At 38.7% G+C, this 20,090-nt stretch overlaps 1 protein-coding gene across 4 annotated transcripts in view; it reads right to left on the reverse strand.

Moving 5' to 3' along the window:
- Window positions 1–2,007: 2,007 nt before the first annotated feature.
- Window positions 2,008–20,090, reverse strand: part of LOC121507470 (protein diaphanous homolog 3-like) — a 275,220-nt gene continuing 257,137 nt past the window's right edge. For all 4 annotated transcript variants that reach the window (XM_041784019.1, XM_041783949.1, XM_041784028.1 and 1 more), the window contains one exon: window positions 2,008–3,316. In XM_041784019.1, coding sequence (XP_041639953.1) covers window positions 2,946–3,316 — 371 coding nt within the window. In that variant the 3' untranslated portion in view covers window positions 2,008–2,945. The remainder of the gene's footprint in view (window positions 3,317–20,090) is intronic.

The following is a 20,090-nucleotide window of genomic DNA, read 5'->3' on the forward strand; positions in this document are numbered from 1 at the left end:
AATCAATAATATTTCAGCTTATTGATACCTCAACTTCTGTGACATAACATTTTATCATAAGACTAGTGCGAAACACACATCAGTTTTTGCAAAGGTGCACACAAGCTCAAAGCACATCAACATTAGGCATCAAATTAAATCAACTGTCAGCTTTTTCTCATGATCATCATTTTCCTCATTAACCCTTTGAACACTCAACTTTTTGTCCTAAAAAGCTTGTAAAACATCAACCCTGTGGTGCAGTCAAGCTGTTAACACCCTTTTTCCCAGGACAGCCTGAGATTTAAAGAACATGTGTGCAGGAGTTATTTCACTTAATTTTTTTTTTTTCATAAGTTATGGGACTATAAAGACAATACTAAAAACTAAACGGAAAAAACCCTCAATGTATTAAACACAGTAAATATTAATGACAAAGAGTGTTTTTGCACAAATTTGTTCTCCCATCTCTTTGAGACCAAAAAGTAAAAAAAAAAAAAAAATTGTGGCAAAAAGCCTTCAAAATATTCACATATTTAAAAAAAAAAAAATCATCCTTGTGTTTTGGGAATTTGAATCATTATTTAAAGCAGTTCCTGTCTGCTATGGCTCTCAGTGCCACATATTAGCCTCTCTGTGTCTCCTCCTCTCTATTATCATTCAGGCTCTCTTCTCCAGCTTCAAAGTGTTTGCACATGCTCTGCTCAGCAGAGCATGACATCATGCCGGGACATGGTGCAACAGTCTGCTGTGAGAGAGGCATGAGGAGACCGTGGAAGGAACGAAACTCTAAAGAAAATTACATGCTGAAAGCTTAAAACTTCTACATAATTTATACTCAATTGCCACAATATAGTAATTTTATATACAGTGCTTTACAAATTTATTAGACCACCACCCAAAGAAAGGTTTATGCCACAGCTGCCCTAAATTAACAGCATTGGTAATTACCAAAATCATTTTTTATGTTTCTGCAATGGTTAATATACCAATATGTAGAAGCTCTTTAACCAAAATGATATTTTTAATGCTAAAATATAATTTTTGTGTTTTAAGTGAACAGTACTCAAACATTCTAAGTGTATTTTGTCATTGTTTCCAGACTTGGACATAACACTCTTGCACCATGAGTGAAGTTATTGACTCAGTTATAGAACTCCCTCCTGTATGGAGCAACTATCTTATTTAGTGGCTGGTATACTGAACATGATGATAGAGGGCCTCCTAGCGCACTTTTGACTTATTGTGACTTCTAGTCCCTTACATTGGACCACCATGGGTAGTATGAACGTTCAAGATTAAAGTATGTGATAAAAAAAGGGAAAATGGCAGTGCAGACCATGTAGCTGAGCGAAAAGTACTTGAACATGTTTTGTGTTAGATTTAAACAGAATTTTTATGAATAGGAAAGTTTCCACAGAGTATTACCCAACATAAATGTACAAGTAATGATTACTCATAAAATCTATTTCCACTACTTAAAAACGTTAACGTAATCAGTTTCAACAAAAAATATGCGCATTTCAACTTGTTTGTTTTTTTAGTGCAGGAGTGAACTCTTGGTTTATATATATAATATATCCTCTAATATGATAACAAAGCCTTTCAATTCAACAACAGTGGTATTTTCCAGCCTTTAGCTGGTACTCTCTTTACCTACTGTCATTCACAGAGAGTACACAGTGAGTAAAATACTTGAATTTCTTTTTTAATTTGGTCAATTTCTTTTCTCTGACAGCATCAGTGAGGATGTGATCTGTGTTTATGCTCACTCATATTTGCACATGTATATAACAATGAGAATAAATGACACAAAATATCAAAAAAGCTACAAAACTACTGACATAATCTCATGTTTTTTGGAAACAAAATCAGTGTAGAAGACAACAAAACACTGTTTTTCTTTATTTTATTATAAACCAGTCTGTAAAAGCCACAGATAGAAACAAAGAGAGAAACAGATAAGCTTAAGAGAAACAGTATGTACATTCAGTGGGAATGTAGGAGAGAAAAACAGACATTCTGGTGAACTATGATGTGTTGTCATGTCGTATATAGACGGGAATCCTCTTGGACACTGGTCCCTTTTTGTAAAGTTGTTCCCATTGTGTCTAATTTAAGATTCTAGAGAAAAACAGTTTCAATATCAGCTGACATCAAGGAACTTTTTCAAGCTTTAAAAGTTCAGAGAAATGGATCCTTTTAGTCAAATGTAGAAAATCCATGCAATCATACAAAACAAAACTTACAGGAATGAAAGAACTCAAGAGATTAAATGTGAAATATGGGCAATTAACAAATATAAGACTGATATGTGATTTTATAACATGCATATGTTTAAAAAAAACACTAATGTGTTATTTAAGCTTTGGAATAACTGCTACAGATATTTTGAAAATGCAAGAAAAGAGTAAATATATAAGCTTTTCAATGTTGCATATATTTGGGATTACAAAGAAAGTGCTAGGCATTGTTGAATGTTTGACTTGCAAATAGAAAGTTGCTGTATAGGAAAAAATAAATGACACTGGGACCTTTGTTGCCTACAGGAGAAGCAAGAAAATAAAGCAAAATGTATTCAGCAGAGTCTCTTCTGATACGAGAGTTTCCTTTAAATCAAAACTTTTGCATCCCTTATGAAGTAAAACTTGACCAGCTTTCTATGCACTACCTGCCCAAATTTTATGTTGGAAAATAGCTCTTACATTTCATCATCAAATACAAACATTGTCTCAATTTCTACAGTTTTTTTTCCCCCCTTTTTTTGATCCTTTTTTTAATAAAAGAAAAACAAATTTAAAGATACAATGCCTTTTCTCCTCTATGCAAGTGTGACAAATCTTTTATAAATGAGTCCTAATAACTGTTTTCTATTGTCAAAGGAAACTCTTTCAGGTTACATTCAGGGTTGTTTGATTCAATCCTTTCTGTGTTTGTTTTTTTCAAAGATAATGTAAAAGCACACCTCACAAGGCCCTGAGTTTGGCCAGAAGAGTCTCAACATCAGACTCTCCGTTGGTGCTGTAGCTGCTGACTGCAGCACTGGTGGAGGCTGACTGGAAGACCTCAGGCTCATCTTCAACCTCCACCTCTTTCTCAGTCGGTTTGAGCATCTCTCTCTCCACCACCCTCTCTCTGTCCAGCCAGCAGCTGTTAGCAGCATGGTTTCTGTACCTCCTTCCAGACTCAGTACCTGCAGCGGCCTTGTCCCGGGCTGCAGAGGGATGGCCTTCAGTCTCGTTATGGGCCTCCTTGGCAGCGTGAGCTTTCACCGCCGCTGAGCCCGCATTAATATTCTGCCGAGAGCGAGACCTTTGTAAAGGTGCCTTGTTGTTTTCTGTGAGTGAAAAACAGAGAAAAAAGCAGCGTGAACAACCGGGAGAGAGAGGGACTGGCCAACTGACTCGTTAAACGATGGAAGCAAAGGGTTAATGAGAGTACAGATTGAATTACAAGCAAGAAAGAGAACAGCGGAGAGGTTAATAAAGGCAAAGCAAGTGAACAGAAAATGTAGTGTCAGTCATTGTGCAGCAAACCCACTCACTTTGGAAGCACATGCAGGTAGGTATATATACATGAGCTCACCTTTCAAGCTGAGTCTGGATGAATACACAGACACAAACACACAGCATGGAAGCATACACACAGTATACAAACTCTGATGAGGACAAATTTTCTGCAGCAGACTGTAGCGTGCAGCAGACTCCATATGATGAAATGGATATGGCTGATCAACTGCAGCAGAAACTCAATAACTTTGCACGTCGCCCTTTTCCAATCTCCCAGTCTCTTTCCCTTTTCTCTTACATGACACCCTCCCACCCACCACTACCTCCCCTGATTCCACCATTATCATCCATTCTCCTTCCTCCGCTCTTCATCTCAGCTTTCTGCTCCTGCAGTAGTCCCTCTTCATCTTTCTTATTTCTCTCACCCCCCCTTCTCCTCCTCTCTTTTCAGTCTCCTGCCCTCCCCTCTGGTTTCCGACTTAAAACGCACACCCAGACAGACAGTGGAACAGAGCCACGGCCCAGATCAGACCTACGTTCTGAATTATAATCCCTCTGAGTAGATCTCAGACTTCATCATCGGTATGGAAGGAGAGAGGCGAAATCCATATTCATGTGACCTTGAGTGTGAGGCTGAGAGGAGTGGCGCGAGGAAAAGACACCAGCGCATTTAAAGTTTCCTGAGCATTAAATGTCTGGCAAACAGGAGTCAAACACAGCAGAGCAGAACAGAGCGACCCGCTCTGTCAGCCAATCGGTAATGAGTTTGGAGCGTGGCCAGTCAGTCATGACAGTGTGTTTTATGGGCCGCGCTGACGAATGACAAGGAACGTCCCTGAACACAACCTCTGACAAATAAATAAGGATAAAGGGAGGAAAAGAGAGCAGCACGAGAAGAAGTGACTGAAAAATTAAGCAAAGATCACACACACTGAAATCACACAAAAACTCGTTAGACAAACAAGAGGCAGAGGGACGACTTTGGAAAGGAAGAAACGAGTATAGAGTGTGTCGCCCTGCTGCTGTGACTGAACATTTACCACGGCTGAATATCTTAGTCTCCTCTCATTATCCCTCTCTCTTCCTGTTGTTGCAGTCTCAATTGTAAAACATGACAATTATTCCCTGCTGTCAGTCCTCTTGCACCACACTCCCCCATCCTGTCCTGTTTCTCTCTCCTCCCTCTAAAAACCTGTCATCGACCCCCCTACAACTCCCCTCCATGCCTGTTTCTGTCTTCTAAAATAGACTGCGCACACATGTATCCTTTTACAAATACAGCGTTCACAGATTCAGAGCAGATGTTAAGAAAATTATTGATCGTGCTATCAGCGATTTGCATTTTAATGCCTTGTTTACACTTTGGTTGAAATTTCTAAATGATGCCATATTTGTCTTTGTGGTGAGAGAGACAAGAACAAGCAAGCTGGTAATATCGAACATCAGATTTGGATGAGGTTCAAACACGTGCACCGTTGATTTTTGCATCTATTAGCATGAATAATTGCGAACCATTTTCTCTAAAAAACAGAAAATACAAAGCCCTGATTCGATACATAAACATACACACCTCAGACACGATTTAAGAAAAAAGGATTACACACACTTCAATAGGACACCCCGTCCAAAAGAGCATTTCTTTTCTCCCTGGCCTTTAGTTGTGAACGAGATCAAAGTGCTGGCAAGTTCAGTTTCTTCTCGCTCTGCCCGCCCGTGACACCTAGCTGCCCCTTCCTTTGAAGCCTCTCTAGATTCTTTAAGTACACCTTCATCTGAGGTGTAAAACACGTCTGAGGGATGTAAAACATGTCTCATCTCATAGGTTGTACTCCTTTAACCAACAGCTGACACTGGTTTTAGAGGAGAACAAGTCGAGTGCAATTTGGATTAAACGGTCGTCTTTTATGGCACACATGCCTCCACAAAGAGAGAGAGAGTGCATTTTTCCCTCAGACCTTGAAAAAATATCTATAAAACTAAGTGTAAAAAAACACAGAATCTGCTAAATGCACAGGAAAAGATTTTTAAGCTTACCAAGAAACCTTACACAAAAACAATTAACTACAGATAAACCAAAGAGTAACAATATGGCATACACACTAAAAAGGCACACCACATACTAATAGATTCCTCTATAAACAACCAGAGTCTCAACTCTAAAGCTTGAGATCTTGCAAAATCTCTAAACAAGCATGGCAGACAACAGGCAGGAAGAACTGGCAGTAGCTTTTGGACTACTTTTACTCTTAACTCTTGAAGGAAAAACTTTGTTGTAGAGAAGGTGCAAATATTGGCTGTAAATGTTGCAGTCTGAGCTGGAGGAGAGTGATTTTCTGCAGTTGTGCCTCCCAATTCAGTCAGCTCGCTTTCAAGTTGGCTATCATTTTGTTAACATATTAAACATGTTTAATATTTATGATTTGAAGTTGGTGCAGCCCCAACATTCTTCCAAGCAGATTAGATCATTGTTAAGGCACCTCAAAACACAGGTAAATCTGCCAAGATAATCTTTCTAAAAAACCTGGATTTGATTTTTGGAAGGCGGGAATGTGGCACAAAGTCTGCCTAATGAACTTGTAGTATAAACTCTGCTCAACTAAAACTTCCCTTTTTATTTAAAGTTTTATAATGTTTACAGACACACCTTAATAAAACCTCTGCTGTGTATTAAAGAGACCTAAAACATTTATAGCAACTGTCTCACCTTTGCTAGTTCAGAGTATGTCACTGATTAAGCAAAATGACAAAAAGCCAGAGAATACTTTTCTTTCTGTTTGAATAATTGCCAAAATCCAGTGCCAAGGACCTGAAGACTCTGACTTTCATCTGCACGCTCAGTTACCAGGAACACCACACTGTTTTGCTTAGCAAACCCATCGTCCCATGCGCGATTGGCTGAAGGGTTGTACCGGTATGACAGGAACAGCATCACCTGTAGCCTTACGTAAGGAGAGATAGAGACACAGAGCTCACTTCTCTGGCTTCTGATGGGGGTTTCAGGCAGACTGTAATGCACAGAAGTCACAGAAACAGGAAAACCTTCAATTATGGCAAAAATACAAAAACACAGAAGCGTGACGTGCACCAGGTCACCTGACAATCATACATCCTTGCTATGCCGCATGTGTAATCGTCATCACAGTAGATATAGGATTCATCATTCAGCACTATATATTTTTTGGGGGGAATCTTATATATTTTGCCTTTTATTTCTATAAACAGAATCTCAAACCTTTCTTATGTGCAGGTTAGAAATAACAAAAACTAATGTCATCAGATTTGGAAGTCCAGGAGATCATTATTTGTTGGCCTTACAGTGAAACAGGTATCAATATCATCTGAAATTCAAATTTCAGTATTGTGACAAGTCTAGTTCCAACATAATTCACAATTCCACTCAACCCTGGACAGTAGTGTTATGCTACCAGCAGCCCATGAAGAAGCAAGACTATAGCACAAACATAGAGTTTCAGAGGTCTGGTAAACTCACTCCTTTCACACCATAAAAATCCTGTTTTTTAACTTTGAAATTTGTGGTTGTCACCAGACCCCGGCCCCTGTGACATCACATGAGGCGGTGAATGTGATTCCTTGTCTATTTCTCTGCAGAATACAAAGATTCAATACATTTTCTCCACTCTCTAAGCTCTTACCTAGCCTTACTAGATTTCTCTGCTTAGCTTTCTGGGTTTGAGAATTCTGCTGCAAATGTTTCAAAGCACCTGGTTGTTCTTTAAGATGCTGCTTTTTTTGGTTGCATATTTTGCAAGCAGAACTTCTTGTGGAAAGATTTCTGGCAATGTAGCAGACTATATTTAACTTCCTTTTTTCACTATAGATGGAAGGAACACATTTCTGTACTGATTTTATGTTTGGATCTGTGAAGGAATGTAGCAACATCTTGCACTCGTATTGATTTTCTGATGCCTAGCATTTCATCTTTATACCTCGATTTGATAGTGGTTTAAAGGAAAACTTTCCAGGCACAAGGGCAAAAGAGCTACCACCTGCAAAAAGCAGTAAATGATCTAACATTTCATCATGTAAGATCATTTTCTTTTTTTTATTTGCTTCTTTGGCTGATGTAGATGAGCTTTTACTCATCTCTCTCCTCGCTCCTCTCTTCTACTTTTTTTTGAAGTTTTTGAGAAGTTAGGAGGCAGACAGGCTGAGATAGGGAGCCTCAGCAAAGAGAGAGAGAATAAAGTCTGGACTGCAGCAGTGTTTGCCTATCTCTGTCTTTGCATGACTTAAATTTACACTGAACCAGTCTACATGAAGACCTGTTAGGAGATTGCACAACATTCAGGGCATGAGAAAGTCTGGAGGATGGTATTTTCCGATGTCTGTAAAACATAAACACAATGCGATGTTGCTAAACAACTACTCCATCAGAGTCCTCAGTCTGCCGCTGTCCTTTACTTTGTTAGAAGACAGAATGGAAAAGAGAGGCAGTCGAAAAACAATGATAAAAGAGCTGGCAGACTGAGCTTGTTTTGTCTCTTCTTGCTCTCATGTGCTGAAAAGACGGGGCTTTAAACTGTTCTGTTGCAGCATAAAACGAGTCAAATCTAAACCAAAACAGACTAATCGCTGCTCTGAACGGCTTGAAAATATCAAGAATTTCATGATGGACCCATGGTGGTTTAATAAATGTCTGATAGACTGACATTTTTGTCGAAATCCAAAAGGCCCCTTCCAATAGAAGAAACGGAGAGTTTATTTTTTCTATCAGCAAATAGCTGCAGAGAGGAATTCACATTTTCCTCTTGTCAGATCATTTGGTCCATTTGCATTTGCCACTTCAAATACAGATGCAGATGAGCCTCTCCTCTCATCTCTCGCTCCCTCCCCCTTCTCCCTCGCTCTTATGAAGTTTGTAGTATTTGATCACTTTAAGAAGAGAGCAGTTATGCAGCCTCACAAAAATGCAGACATTGAAGTGACTTTTCCCTCTGCGGAGTGACTGACACAACAAGTTGAAGTTAGACAGATCAAACACACTCTGCCATAAATCACAACACAGCTGGCTAGCTTGGCAGTTTGCAGCATGTTCCGTTTAATGATAACTATTTGCCCTGTTTTCGCATCTACAAGTGGAACATCTGGGACCAGTTTGAAACACAAGGATCAGGTCAAAAATGAGGCGTAAAATATTTCAATTTTGTGCAAAGTGCAATGTTTTTCACTTGGAGTGCAATTAATGCTGAATTTAATGAGTGAAAAAAAACCCCAGTATTCTTTCAGATGGGTACTTTGGCCCATAAAATATCAGAAAACAGTTCTGGAGTGACACAGAGGACATGGTTAACATCTTTAATTTTCATGCAGGTCACCAAATGCTAAAGAGTTTCAGAGAAAGTCTGGTCCACCTTTTGTAGACATCAGAAATGTAAGAGTATTGTCAGCCAGATTTTAGTACATGGAGCTTAATGATAAATATGTCTATTCAGAGAGGAGAAAAGTGCAATAATACATGGTATTATCCAGGTCGCTTTGCTCATAACTGTCTGCCAACCATTTTTAACAAAAGGAGAAGAAAAAGCGCACACAATAACACATTAAGAAAAAGAATAGGAATATAACAGAGCAGGGCACAAGACCTTAATGTGTCTTTTAAATTATTTGTGTATGAGGATATGGGCTTTCAGCGTGAAATGTAATTGGAAACATATCAAACATGCTAAAGAATATGACAGCATCACCTGAAAACAGGCATACACAACTTTTCTCTAGTGTTTTAAAAGCAGGGAGTTTCAAAGACCAAATCTAATACATTTAAAGGCTATGGAAACCACAGCCTCAAGTACGTACAGTGCTTAACAAATTTATTAGACCACCTGTCATATTTGTCTCAGAGACCATCCAGCATCATGAAGTGCTTTAACGCAGATTCTTTCATTTTCAGTGAGTTTTACCATTTTGAACAGGAATGAGGAATTTCAAACTGAATTCACACAAATTTGAGCCGGCTCACTGGGCCTCTCTGAGAAGTCAGAAATGAATCAAGCATAATATTCAACCGCTAAAACTCATTTTTCTGTTCAGGAAAGCAAATAAAAAAACTATAATTTGACATATTAATCAAGAAATAATAATGTGCTGTACTATTTTTTCAAGTTTTTTTTGTAAATCAGTACATTTGAAAATCCATGGATAACAATAATAATTATATTTTAGCATTCAAAATATCATTTGGGTTAAAGAGCTTCTAGATATTGGTGTATTAACCATTGCAGAAACATAAAAAATGATTTTAGTAATTACCAATGCTGTTAATTTAGGGCAGCTGTGGCATAAACCTTACTTTGGTTAGGGTTAGGGTGGTCTAATAAATTTGTTAAGCACTGTATTAAAAGTGTTTGAGCCTTGTTTCAATGTCCCATCATGAATGCATATAAGCCAGCACCCCTTACTCACATAGCTAAATCAGGTGTGATTGAGCATGAAAAACTTCTGAAACCTCTGTTCACTACCACCAGATACATGGACCTTCTGTGGCACATGATACATTGCTTCTATAGGCACGTTTTAGTTTGTCATGTATTTTAGATTCATTTCCATGATTAAAATAAAGCTATACATTCAAGTATATGAAGTTATTCCTGGCATTTTCTTATTTCATTTAAGCACCGTTCTGATAAGAAGTCATCAATTATAAGCTTTCTATCAACTTTAATGATGGAAGACTAACCTGTGGTTACGTTATTATAAAAGATGAACATCTTTTTGATTTTGATCATCTACAAAAGGGTTTCTATCCCCCGGCTTTTATATGAATTTTCAATTTGTGCATAAAAAATGCACAAATCTAGAAAAATCTGGCTGGAAATGCTGCAAATTAGTAAAAACCCTACATAATAATTCAAAGACGTTTTCACACTTGGAGGTGGTGGAAAGGCTGGCGTGAAGATAAAAGAAAGCAACACTTTGCAGTGGAAATGGATTTAGGAAATAAACAATAACATCTCAGGTTAACACACTAAAGTAATTACCAAGGGCTGTTATTGGAACTCTTCCACAAGCACAAACTGTATGTTCAGAAAGAAGTTTTTCAAAACTCCAGTCCTACAGAAAATAATCCTCCTTTGTTTTATTTCCAGTTTTTCTGTTACTCAAGTACTTACATGACCTGATGAATGAATACTTTTACTGTATAAAAAAATCCAACAATGTTGCACACAGACTAACCAGTGGCCATTGTCTTCTGCTATGAGCTGCTTATCAGTACTTCACATCCAAATTCTGAACAATATAACATGAGATGAAGATGATACTGAGGGTTATTAAGCCATCCCTGCTTGGGATGGTCTCCACTCTCCTCTCCTGGTCTTCTTCTAAGCTGAGGATCAGGAGAGTCACATCCATTTCCTGAGAGGGGCATGGCCAGGGGGCGGAGTCAAACAGCAGAAACAGAGGGGTTTTTAAATATGCAAAAATCCTATACTTGAGTGGTTTTTCAGAAACAAACCTCACCAACATGTTTTGGGGACCTCTGAGAACAATATAAACTTGTCTTAAAAGGGTAAAATATGAGACCTTTGAAGGCTCCTCTAGTTTATGTGTGTCTTTAACTCACACAGAGCAAAGCATTTGTTGGTGTAATACCGCCAATTGCAGTTAAAACTGACTTTTACCTAGTGCAATGCTTGTCAGAAAAAAAACACATTTCATGACGTCAGAGCTGTGAAAGCTGGGGGCGGCACAAAATTTGCCGAAGGCAGCTGCCTCGTGAATTTATATGCAGGGAAAACCCTGCTAACATATGACTTTGTGGAGGGATCTATTAGGGGCGGGAGAAAAAATCGATACAGCATTGTATAGTGATATTTTGTCTGGTGATATATCGTATCGTATCGTCCACCAAGTATTGATTTTTTACAAATCAATTGCTAATATGAACTGAAGTTTATGAAAATGGAAAAATTAAAATGAATTTTTTGGACATTTGTTTATCCAGTGAGGTCGGCAGAGGTGACGGTCATAGAGCAGGAGAAAATACAACAAATATGGCAGCACCAGGGGAAAGACATTATGTATGCAAGCAGGGCACGAATGACATGGACATGACACATTAGGTTTGCAAGAAATGCTACATGAAAATAAAATACTGCAGAAATATGACAAGCATGAGGGCAAGACTAATGCTAAATCAGATGAACAGTTGAAAAAATGGTATAGATCGCAATATACGGTATCGCAATACTCACTGTATTGCAAAATGTTTAAAATCGCAATAACATTGAATCGTGACCCAAGTATAATGATAATACCGTGTCATGGGGCCACTAGTGGTTCCCACCCCTAGGATCTATCCATGAGTCTGTGGTCACTTTATCCATACGCTACTGTTCATACCTCAGTTGACACTGACAATGGCTTTTACCCCATGTTGACTATCGACATTACTTGAATAATAGCGGCTACATTGAGTACTCATATCTACCCACAACACAATCTTGAGCCTGCTTCTTCTGTAGTGCTGAATAGCGCCACCTGCTGCTTGAACTTTTCAACAGTATTTGATGGATAAGACATAAACTCACATTTGTATTTCTGTTGCTAAAATGTTGTGATACATGTGGATGGAAACCTTATTTATGACTATCCAAACACTGACAGGCTGTCTTGTCATTTATTTACTTTGAAAACGAGCAAAACAGGTGAAACATGAAAAAAAATGACCCAACAGCAGTCTGAACAGTGGTTTGGAAGGTACAAGAAGTAACCACAAGCAGCTCTGAGAACATCCCGTCCTCTAATGGACAGCTGTGCAGCACCGCCAAAGCCAGATAGCTGATGTAAAACAACCTCGTCATTCGGTCCATGTGAGCTGGAGACAGTGTGTTCTCTGCGGTAAACTATTTAATGTGTCTGTGTTTGTTTGTACGTCCTGCAGGCCAGCTGAGTTAAGATATATTTAAGAGTTGAAAATGTATGGTGTCATAAATGTGTGTGATGCCCCCAAAGTCCCCCCAGTGAGTCTTGTAAAAGGTAACAGCAGACAGCTTGTTAGCCTGCCTCTGTGCATTAGGCTGGCTGTAATTAAAGATCATTACTTGGCAACACACCAGTCATTGAAGGTTTGTCCTCTGCTTGTACATCGTAGTCACATAGAAAGAAAACAGCAGACGGGATAAAAATGAGGAGAAGTAACAAGCAATGAAAGGAGAGTGGATGGGAGGAAGAAAGTGGATGTTTAGAGAGAAGATGACAAGATGGACAGAATAAACAACCTCAAGACTGTGGCATGAATTGGAGGCAATGATTGTGATTTGCACCAGACTAAACCAGAGCACAGAAAAAATAGGGATAAGGAGACAGAGAAGAGGAGGTATGGGGATGGATTGCTGAAAGAGCACCATAACGATCCCTGTGGGTAATGTGAAAACCAGCACTGTTATAGGTAACTGAGGCCTGTCCTGCTCTAATGCATATTGAAGTGTTTTCCTTTGTTGGGCTGTGATTTGTCTCCCTCATCTTCTGTCTCTGTTCTCCCATATTTAACAACCCCACATATCTTTGTTGAACTGCAAAAGAATGTATCACAGTATTAGTGGAAAAGCTGCACAATTTGGAGGCATTTTAGTTGCACTGTGTATTCATGACTGTGCTTGGATGCTGTTTCCTTTATGCGTTCTTCTCCACTACAACATTACGTGCCATGAAAAGGCATTTGTTTCAGAAGATTTTGGTTGGCTAACAGCTGATTTTAAAAAGCCAGTTAATAAATAAACTATCAGCTATTTGGATTAGAAAATAGCCTAAAGAGTCATTTATCAAGGAGAGAGAGCCAGCAGTCTTTTGGTCCAGCTTGTGAAGATTTGCAGATTTTTTTCCATGTCTTCAGGTTTTGCACATATTTTGATTCGGTGACAGTGATGTTGAGTCCAACAGTGCTGGCTCTTCTCAGTCAACACTTGGATGTTAATCAAATGCAAAAGTAAATGATCTGGAAAATATGCTTTCTAGGAGAGTGGAGGATTTCTTATTTTGATTTTGGGAGATTAAAAGAAAGCATCTGTTGTTTGAAGTAAGGCAGTCAAAATTGTAGATATTTTGATACTCTTTCAATACAAAGTCTTTTAAAAGATACAATCTGTTATTTCAGTGATTGATAGTTTCAAATAGTGCCAAAGCTTAAAAAACTGACTTCCTTATGGGATGTGGTCCTTTGGAAAGCAATACAACAAACAAAAGTTGCAAGTAAATCCTTGCACAGCATCTACTGTATATTGCAATATGCCACCATATTAGTGAATGTAATTGGCGGCATCTCTGTGTGTCTGAGTCAATTTGCACTATTGCTTCAATTGTTCTCTATATTTCCCAGAAGACTTCTTGGGTGTACTGGTTCGAAACTGGTGCCAATAAAAAGAAATCATCCATACAGCACTGTGCAGAAGTTTTAGGCATGTAGAGCCCTAACGGTTCTTCAAGGATCCTGATGTTCCACAACCCTGAAGAGAGGAGGGAGGGCGGCCAGAGTCAGTGTCAACACATTTGACATGTACGTGTGTGTCACTCAGCAGTCAAGGTCAGGCTTAACAGCATTTCTTTTGTCCGGGCCTTTGTAGCCCTGGTAATACGCCCAGCAACCACCAACAGTTTCAGGTGCGCAGAACATACACACAACAACCAGGGGGTTGTGGCAACCCAACCCGCCTTAACAGCACCCTAGGCTATGTTTAAGCACCACATCTACCCATAACTCTGCCCTAAAGCTGTGGTTTTTGTTTTGTTTTCATCAGATTATTTTCCCATGCCCTTGGTAATGTACAAAGATATCCAGAGCATGACCTGGATTGTGTTAATCTTCCTTCCTGCTCGATGGGGCCCCCAGGTGGGCGTACTCGCCATTACACGCCTTACTTCAGCCTCAAATTTTGGCACAAACATGTCTAAAACTTCTGTACAGATTTTCTATAAAATTCAAAATTGTTGCACCTTTCACTTCAGTTTGCCCCCCTTCCTGGCCCCCCAGTTCATCATTTCCCCTGTCTAACAAAAACACTCACTCTGCCACCATGCCAAGACAGCCTGGCTCAGCCCGTTCATTTCTGACGGCCACTCTGACAACCTTTGATGCTGAATAACACCTGCATGTGTGTTGAAATGCATTAATTTCTCAATTTTGTGATATAATACTATTACTGAGGAAGTTCCCAGGTGTCTATTTCCCCATCTGGCTAAATGACAATTAAAATTGCAACTAACTGACTAGTCTAAAGAGGAGAAAATACTTAGAAAACAGTCAAATTCATCACAGGGCCATTGTGTCAGCAGGTATGATGAGAGCCTGTATGGTGTGTAGAGGTGGCTAAAATTAGCAGCTATTGAGTATAACCCTTGACATCCCTAATGATTCTGCAAAGGGGAAAAAAATACAGCAATATAATTTTTGGGCCATCTAACCCAGCCACAGTAAGAATGGGTGAGCGTGACCTGCAGCACTTAGAGCAGTCAGATAACTAGAAAAGTGCAACCCATGCTCAAGTCAATTTATCAAGTCTGTATTTGTACATTTTTTACACAATTCATGGGTTTACTTTGCCTTTTTTGTAATTGAATTACTGTAGTATATTTCCTAATATTGCTAGGACTTCTGTTTTTGTTACAGTGTTGAAATAGGCATGAACACAGTGCTAGGAAATTAATCAAATTTAATTTTCACTTACAATTTTGGCTTCAAACAATCAGGAAAATAAGATAATCTTGATTAAATGCTTATTGAGTCATATACCATTTTCTTTTTTTTTTTGTTCCTGAGTTTTGTCATATGTTGAAAATGTTTCAGTGTTGCTGTATTTTTGCAACAAGAGTAAATAATCAGTACTTAAAAATGGTTTGTTCATAAAAATCTTTTTTATATTTAGATCTTTTCACTTATTCATTTTCATATATTGCTTGTTTTACAAAGTGTACTGAACGTTAAAGATCAATACATGCATTTAATTTAAATGTTACAAAATCACAAAGTAATCATATTTGATAATTGTGATCTCAATATCAGTAACAATAATCATGATAAACATTTTGCCATCATTAAGCAGCCCTACATTAACATCTAGAATCAGTTGAAAATTATTGTGTCTACTACTTTCAGATGTTAATACTTTGAGTTACAAATAAAGCCAACACAAAGAAAGAAAGCACACCGACAGAGGTAATCTATGAACACAGTCTGTGTCGCCTGAATGCGAACCAGACTGGTTGAAAAGGGAGAATGGGGCCATTACCTTGACATTTATAGGTCACACTGTATGACTCACAGACAAACAAATCCACAGTAAACATCCTCATAAACATTCTTTAACTCAACATGGCAATCGTCAAAGCCCGAATGTGTTCACAGAAGACACACTCATAAAGACATGTCAACACATTTCACCTGAGCTGCTTAAGCAGATGTGATTGAGTAAAATTAAAATCAAGTGTGGATGACGGAGAAGGCAGGGAGTGGGTCAGTGGGGGGGTGTCAGGGCAGTTTGCTGCTTAAAACCGAAAAGGGCGATGTGGAGGATATGAAAGGGCTGAGCTGGATGTCCCTCAAGTCTTCTGCCCCTCAGTGTGAACCCCAGTCACTGTGAGCTGCAGCCAAGCGTGACATTGCGTTAGCACGCCTTGGTGCGTCTAACAATGCCTCAGAAGTGAGCCTGGTTGCCTGCCACAAGTACTGCTGCCCTCTGCTCACTGCTGTCTCACAGTGCATAGGAAGCTCAACTGAGAACACAATTAAAATAAACAACACAAAGCTTCATTTTTATGGACCTCATTAATCCACCTCTCATTCGTCATGCTAGCAATGACGTTTTCCAAGACCCCTAAAACATTGTTGTCATGACAACTTCATTCGAGCGGCTTTTTCAGGAGGTGACAACCCATCTTCAATAAACTGAATAAAGACACTAAATTGTGCATAATTGAGGGTTTGAATGTCGCAGACGTATCCACTGTAATAGCAATCTATCATTAAAGTGTGAAGGCTTCTAATGTATACAGAAATAACATGTAATCATCTGGACTGTTATCTTGGCAGAATAAAGGAAGGAAAGTCATATTTTCCATAAATTTGTAAATCATATAATAATGGGCAAAGGCCAAATGCTGGACCACACATTTTTGAAGCAGGGGTGGGCGATATGGAAAATATATATCACTGTTTTTATGGCCAGATCACGATCTCCATTTTATCACGATTTTTTCATTCCATTTTTAAGACAAATTTTTTAGTTAATGACCAGAAAAAAACAACCTTATTTCCCATATAATTTTTTAAATGCATGTTTACTGTGTTTACAAGTAGAGTTGTTTTCTTTTTCTTCAGCAACAACCTGTCTGCTAATGCATACGATATATATATATATATATATATATATATATATATATATATATATATATATATATATATATATATATTATTTTTTTTTAAAGATTTATTTTTGGGCCTTTTCATGCCTTTATTTGATAGAGGAAGGACAGTGGATAGACTCTGAAACAGGGAAGAGAGTGGGGAGAGACATGCGGAAAAGGCCCACAGGCCGGATTCGGACCCGGGCCGCCCGCATACATGGGTAGCGCCTTAAACCACTCGACCATCTGCACTCCCAAATGCATACAATATTTTACAGTTAGGCATTCATTGTTGGCACCGTCAGGTACGGGGTCTGGAGGTCTCCTCAAGAACATTTGGGACCAAACATTGATTTTCCTGCATTCTGATCTGTTTCATGGAACTGATTTCTGTATTTTCAACACCTCTCCAAAATTACTACGTGTGTGCTCTTTTGTGTTTTAAAGTCTTTAGCGTTTATTAGGCACGTTTTAACACAGTAATTTCCATTTTAAAGCATGTGGACTATAAACATAATTCCTACAGCTCTAGCTTTACACCAGTAGCCTGTTGACATGCAGTTTGATATGAGTTACCTCAGCCTTATTTATAGACTGGCAATATAAGTAAATACAAACATAACCCAGGATATGATCAATTTCTAAGACACCGTGTTATTCAGCCAAGTAGTGACTGTATGTTATTTTAACATAATCTTGATTTCTGTTTATAGGGGTCAGGAAAACGTTAATTCACAGAGGCTACGTGTTACACTCGTACTTTTCACAATGAAAGCGAGAGGAGGGAGAGGCTAAAAATCATGCAGCAGTATGCATGTACGCTGAAGAAATGCATGGAAGTCAATGACTATACCATTTAAATCATTTTCTAATAGTGAATGATGTCCAGACCTTGCGGACATTACCTGCCCCCCTTTAAAAAAGACTTGGATATCTAAAAGATTCAGTCTTGATTCAGATATCCTGACAGGTAAACCTCACGTACAGAGGTGAAAAGGCTTGAAAATAACTCTGGAAAACAGTGGAAAGCACAACAATGTCAGCTCAAACTGTTAAAAATAATAGTATCTGCCTCTGCCACATTTTCCTTTACTGGCCAGTTAACCTCTCTTTCCTGTTCAAACCTCAGTGGATGGTTTAGGATGCTGTCTTCTTAGCTCATCAAAAAAGTTTTTAAAGTTTGTGCAAATAAATGTTTTTTGCACACTGATTGTTCAGAAAACCAATAGTGCACCCCTGCTTTTAAGACAGAAAAAAAGAAACACAATGTTTACTGTTGTAAATTGAACAACACCTGAGCAAGTCTATGTCTCTGCAACTTGTTAAAATTCATTGTTCTGTTTAAAAATCCGCCATACTCGAGGCCACGGTCAGTGATAACACAAATAAACAGTCTGTAATAAATGTGGTAAAGGATGCAACTGTGATACTCCAGAATCCAAACAAATCTGTCTGCCTGTATTACAAAGAGGAGATACACCTGGCAGATGGTTGTAGCAGCCCGGGCTCTTACTCCTGCTTTACTCTAATTATATCTACATGCAGGGTAATGGACTGAGAATGTTTCCTCATACAGGGACTGCATCACTTCCTGGGGTCTCTCTCTCCCTCTCTTTCTTTGTGTCTCCCGCATCCACGCTCACACACAAACGCTAATAAAAGCAGACATCAGACGCAAACACAGCGAGACAGCCTGACAGACACACATCACTGGATAGAAGCAAACAAACGCACACACATACACAAACTCACACACAGAGTCTAATAAGCATTGGCTATTTCGCTTCTACAGGTGTACAGCCAGTGTACTCTGCAGCCTCTGGCATGAATTAAACATGTCTTGGTTTTGGGCTCTGCTACCTGTTGTTGTTTGTGTGGTTACTGCTGGTAAATATCCCCAGCAGTCAGAGTCTAATGCATATGTATTCTCCCTCAGTGGCTCCAAACTAACTAAGGGTTTCTATCAGCTGCTTTCTCTAGCAGTGTACACCTGTCACACTGTGAGAGTAAAATATTGATCCTTCACACGCCTCCAGACACTAAACTCAAATGCACTTGCAAATGCGTCTGAAGACAGACAAACAGACAGAGGCACACATTTCTCTGTTAGCCTCCGATCGCTCAGTAACGTTGATTAATGAACTGCATGACTGAAGGGAAGTTTATATGATAGATGAGAAGCACAACTGATAGTCTCATCTGTGCTGCACACACAAACACACACACACACTGCAGTGGATTATGGAGAAAAAAGTTGATAACCTGAATAAGCCATCTGCATCCAGGAGACATTTTCAGCACTGTGATAAATGTCTGTGCAATTAAGAAGAGATTGTGCTCGATTTCAAGTAATTTCAGCCAAAAACTTAGCAATAGAGTCAAGGTTTTATATTAATAAGAACAAAAACAACAAAATATTAAAAGTAAGACCATAAATTATGGTCTTGTATTTAAGTTGCAATAATATTAATCCTTACTACAAGTTTGCCAACCACTGTGATCTGGCTTTTATGCCAAATTTCAAGAACTTGTTAAGTTGGATTTTCCATGTGGTAAACATAATTCATGGTGAGGTTTTCAATGTTCTATCAGGGAACGACTGTGTTTGCTGCAAAAAAAAAAAAAAAGGGCAGCAATCATTAATATCTTAAGAAAGTTTCACATTGGATTCAGAGCCCTCAGCTATTTTTTAACTATTTTGTCTCGTACGGACTTATTATCTTAAAAAGTTTGTAAAACATAAAACCTGTGGTGCACAGTGAAGCTCTAAACATTCTTTTTCAGGACAACCTGGGATTCAAAAATATGTGTTCTGTAGTAATGGTACTTGAATTTTTAAAGAGTTATGGGACTATAAAGACAAAAGAAAAACTTAAATTTAAACAGAGACCTTTTTTTGCACAAACCTGTTCCCCATCTCTTGGGGACAAAAAAAGTGAAAAAAAAAAAAAAAACACATTCTGTGACAAAAAAAAAATCTTCAAAATATTGACATATTTACAAAAATGGTCCATGCGATTCTTTATGTGAGCTTTGTTTGAGTCATAATCCCAAGCAGCTCCTGTCTGCAGAGAAACAGAGGGCTCTCTGTCTCTCTTTCTCTCCTTCATGAGCTAATCAGGCCGTCGTCTCCTGGATGAAATGCCCAGTTACATGTGCAGTTTTGAAATCATGACACAATGACAGTCATCCATTGGTTGTAACAGCCTGTATGACAAAAAATATGGTGGCTAATGCTAAGCTAGCAAC

This window comes from Cheilinus undulatus, linkage group 1, assembly GCF_018320785.1.
Source record: "Cheilinus undulatus linkage group 1, ASM1832078v1, whole genome shotgun sequence".
Classification (NCBI taxonomy): Eukaryota; Metazoa; Chordata; class Actinopteri; order Labriformes; family Labridae; genus Cheilinus; species Cheilinus undulatus.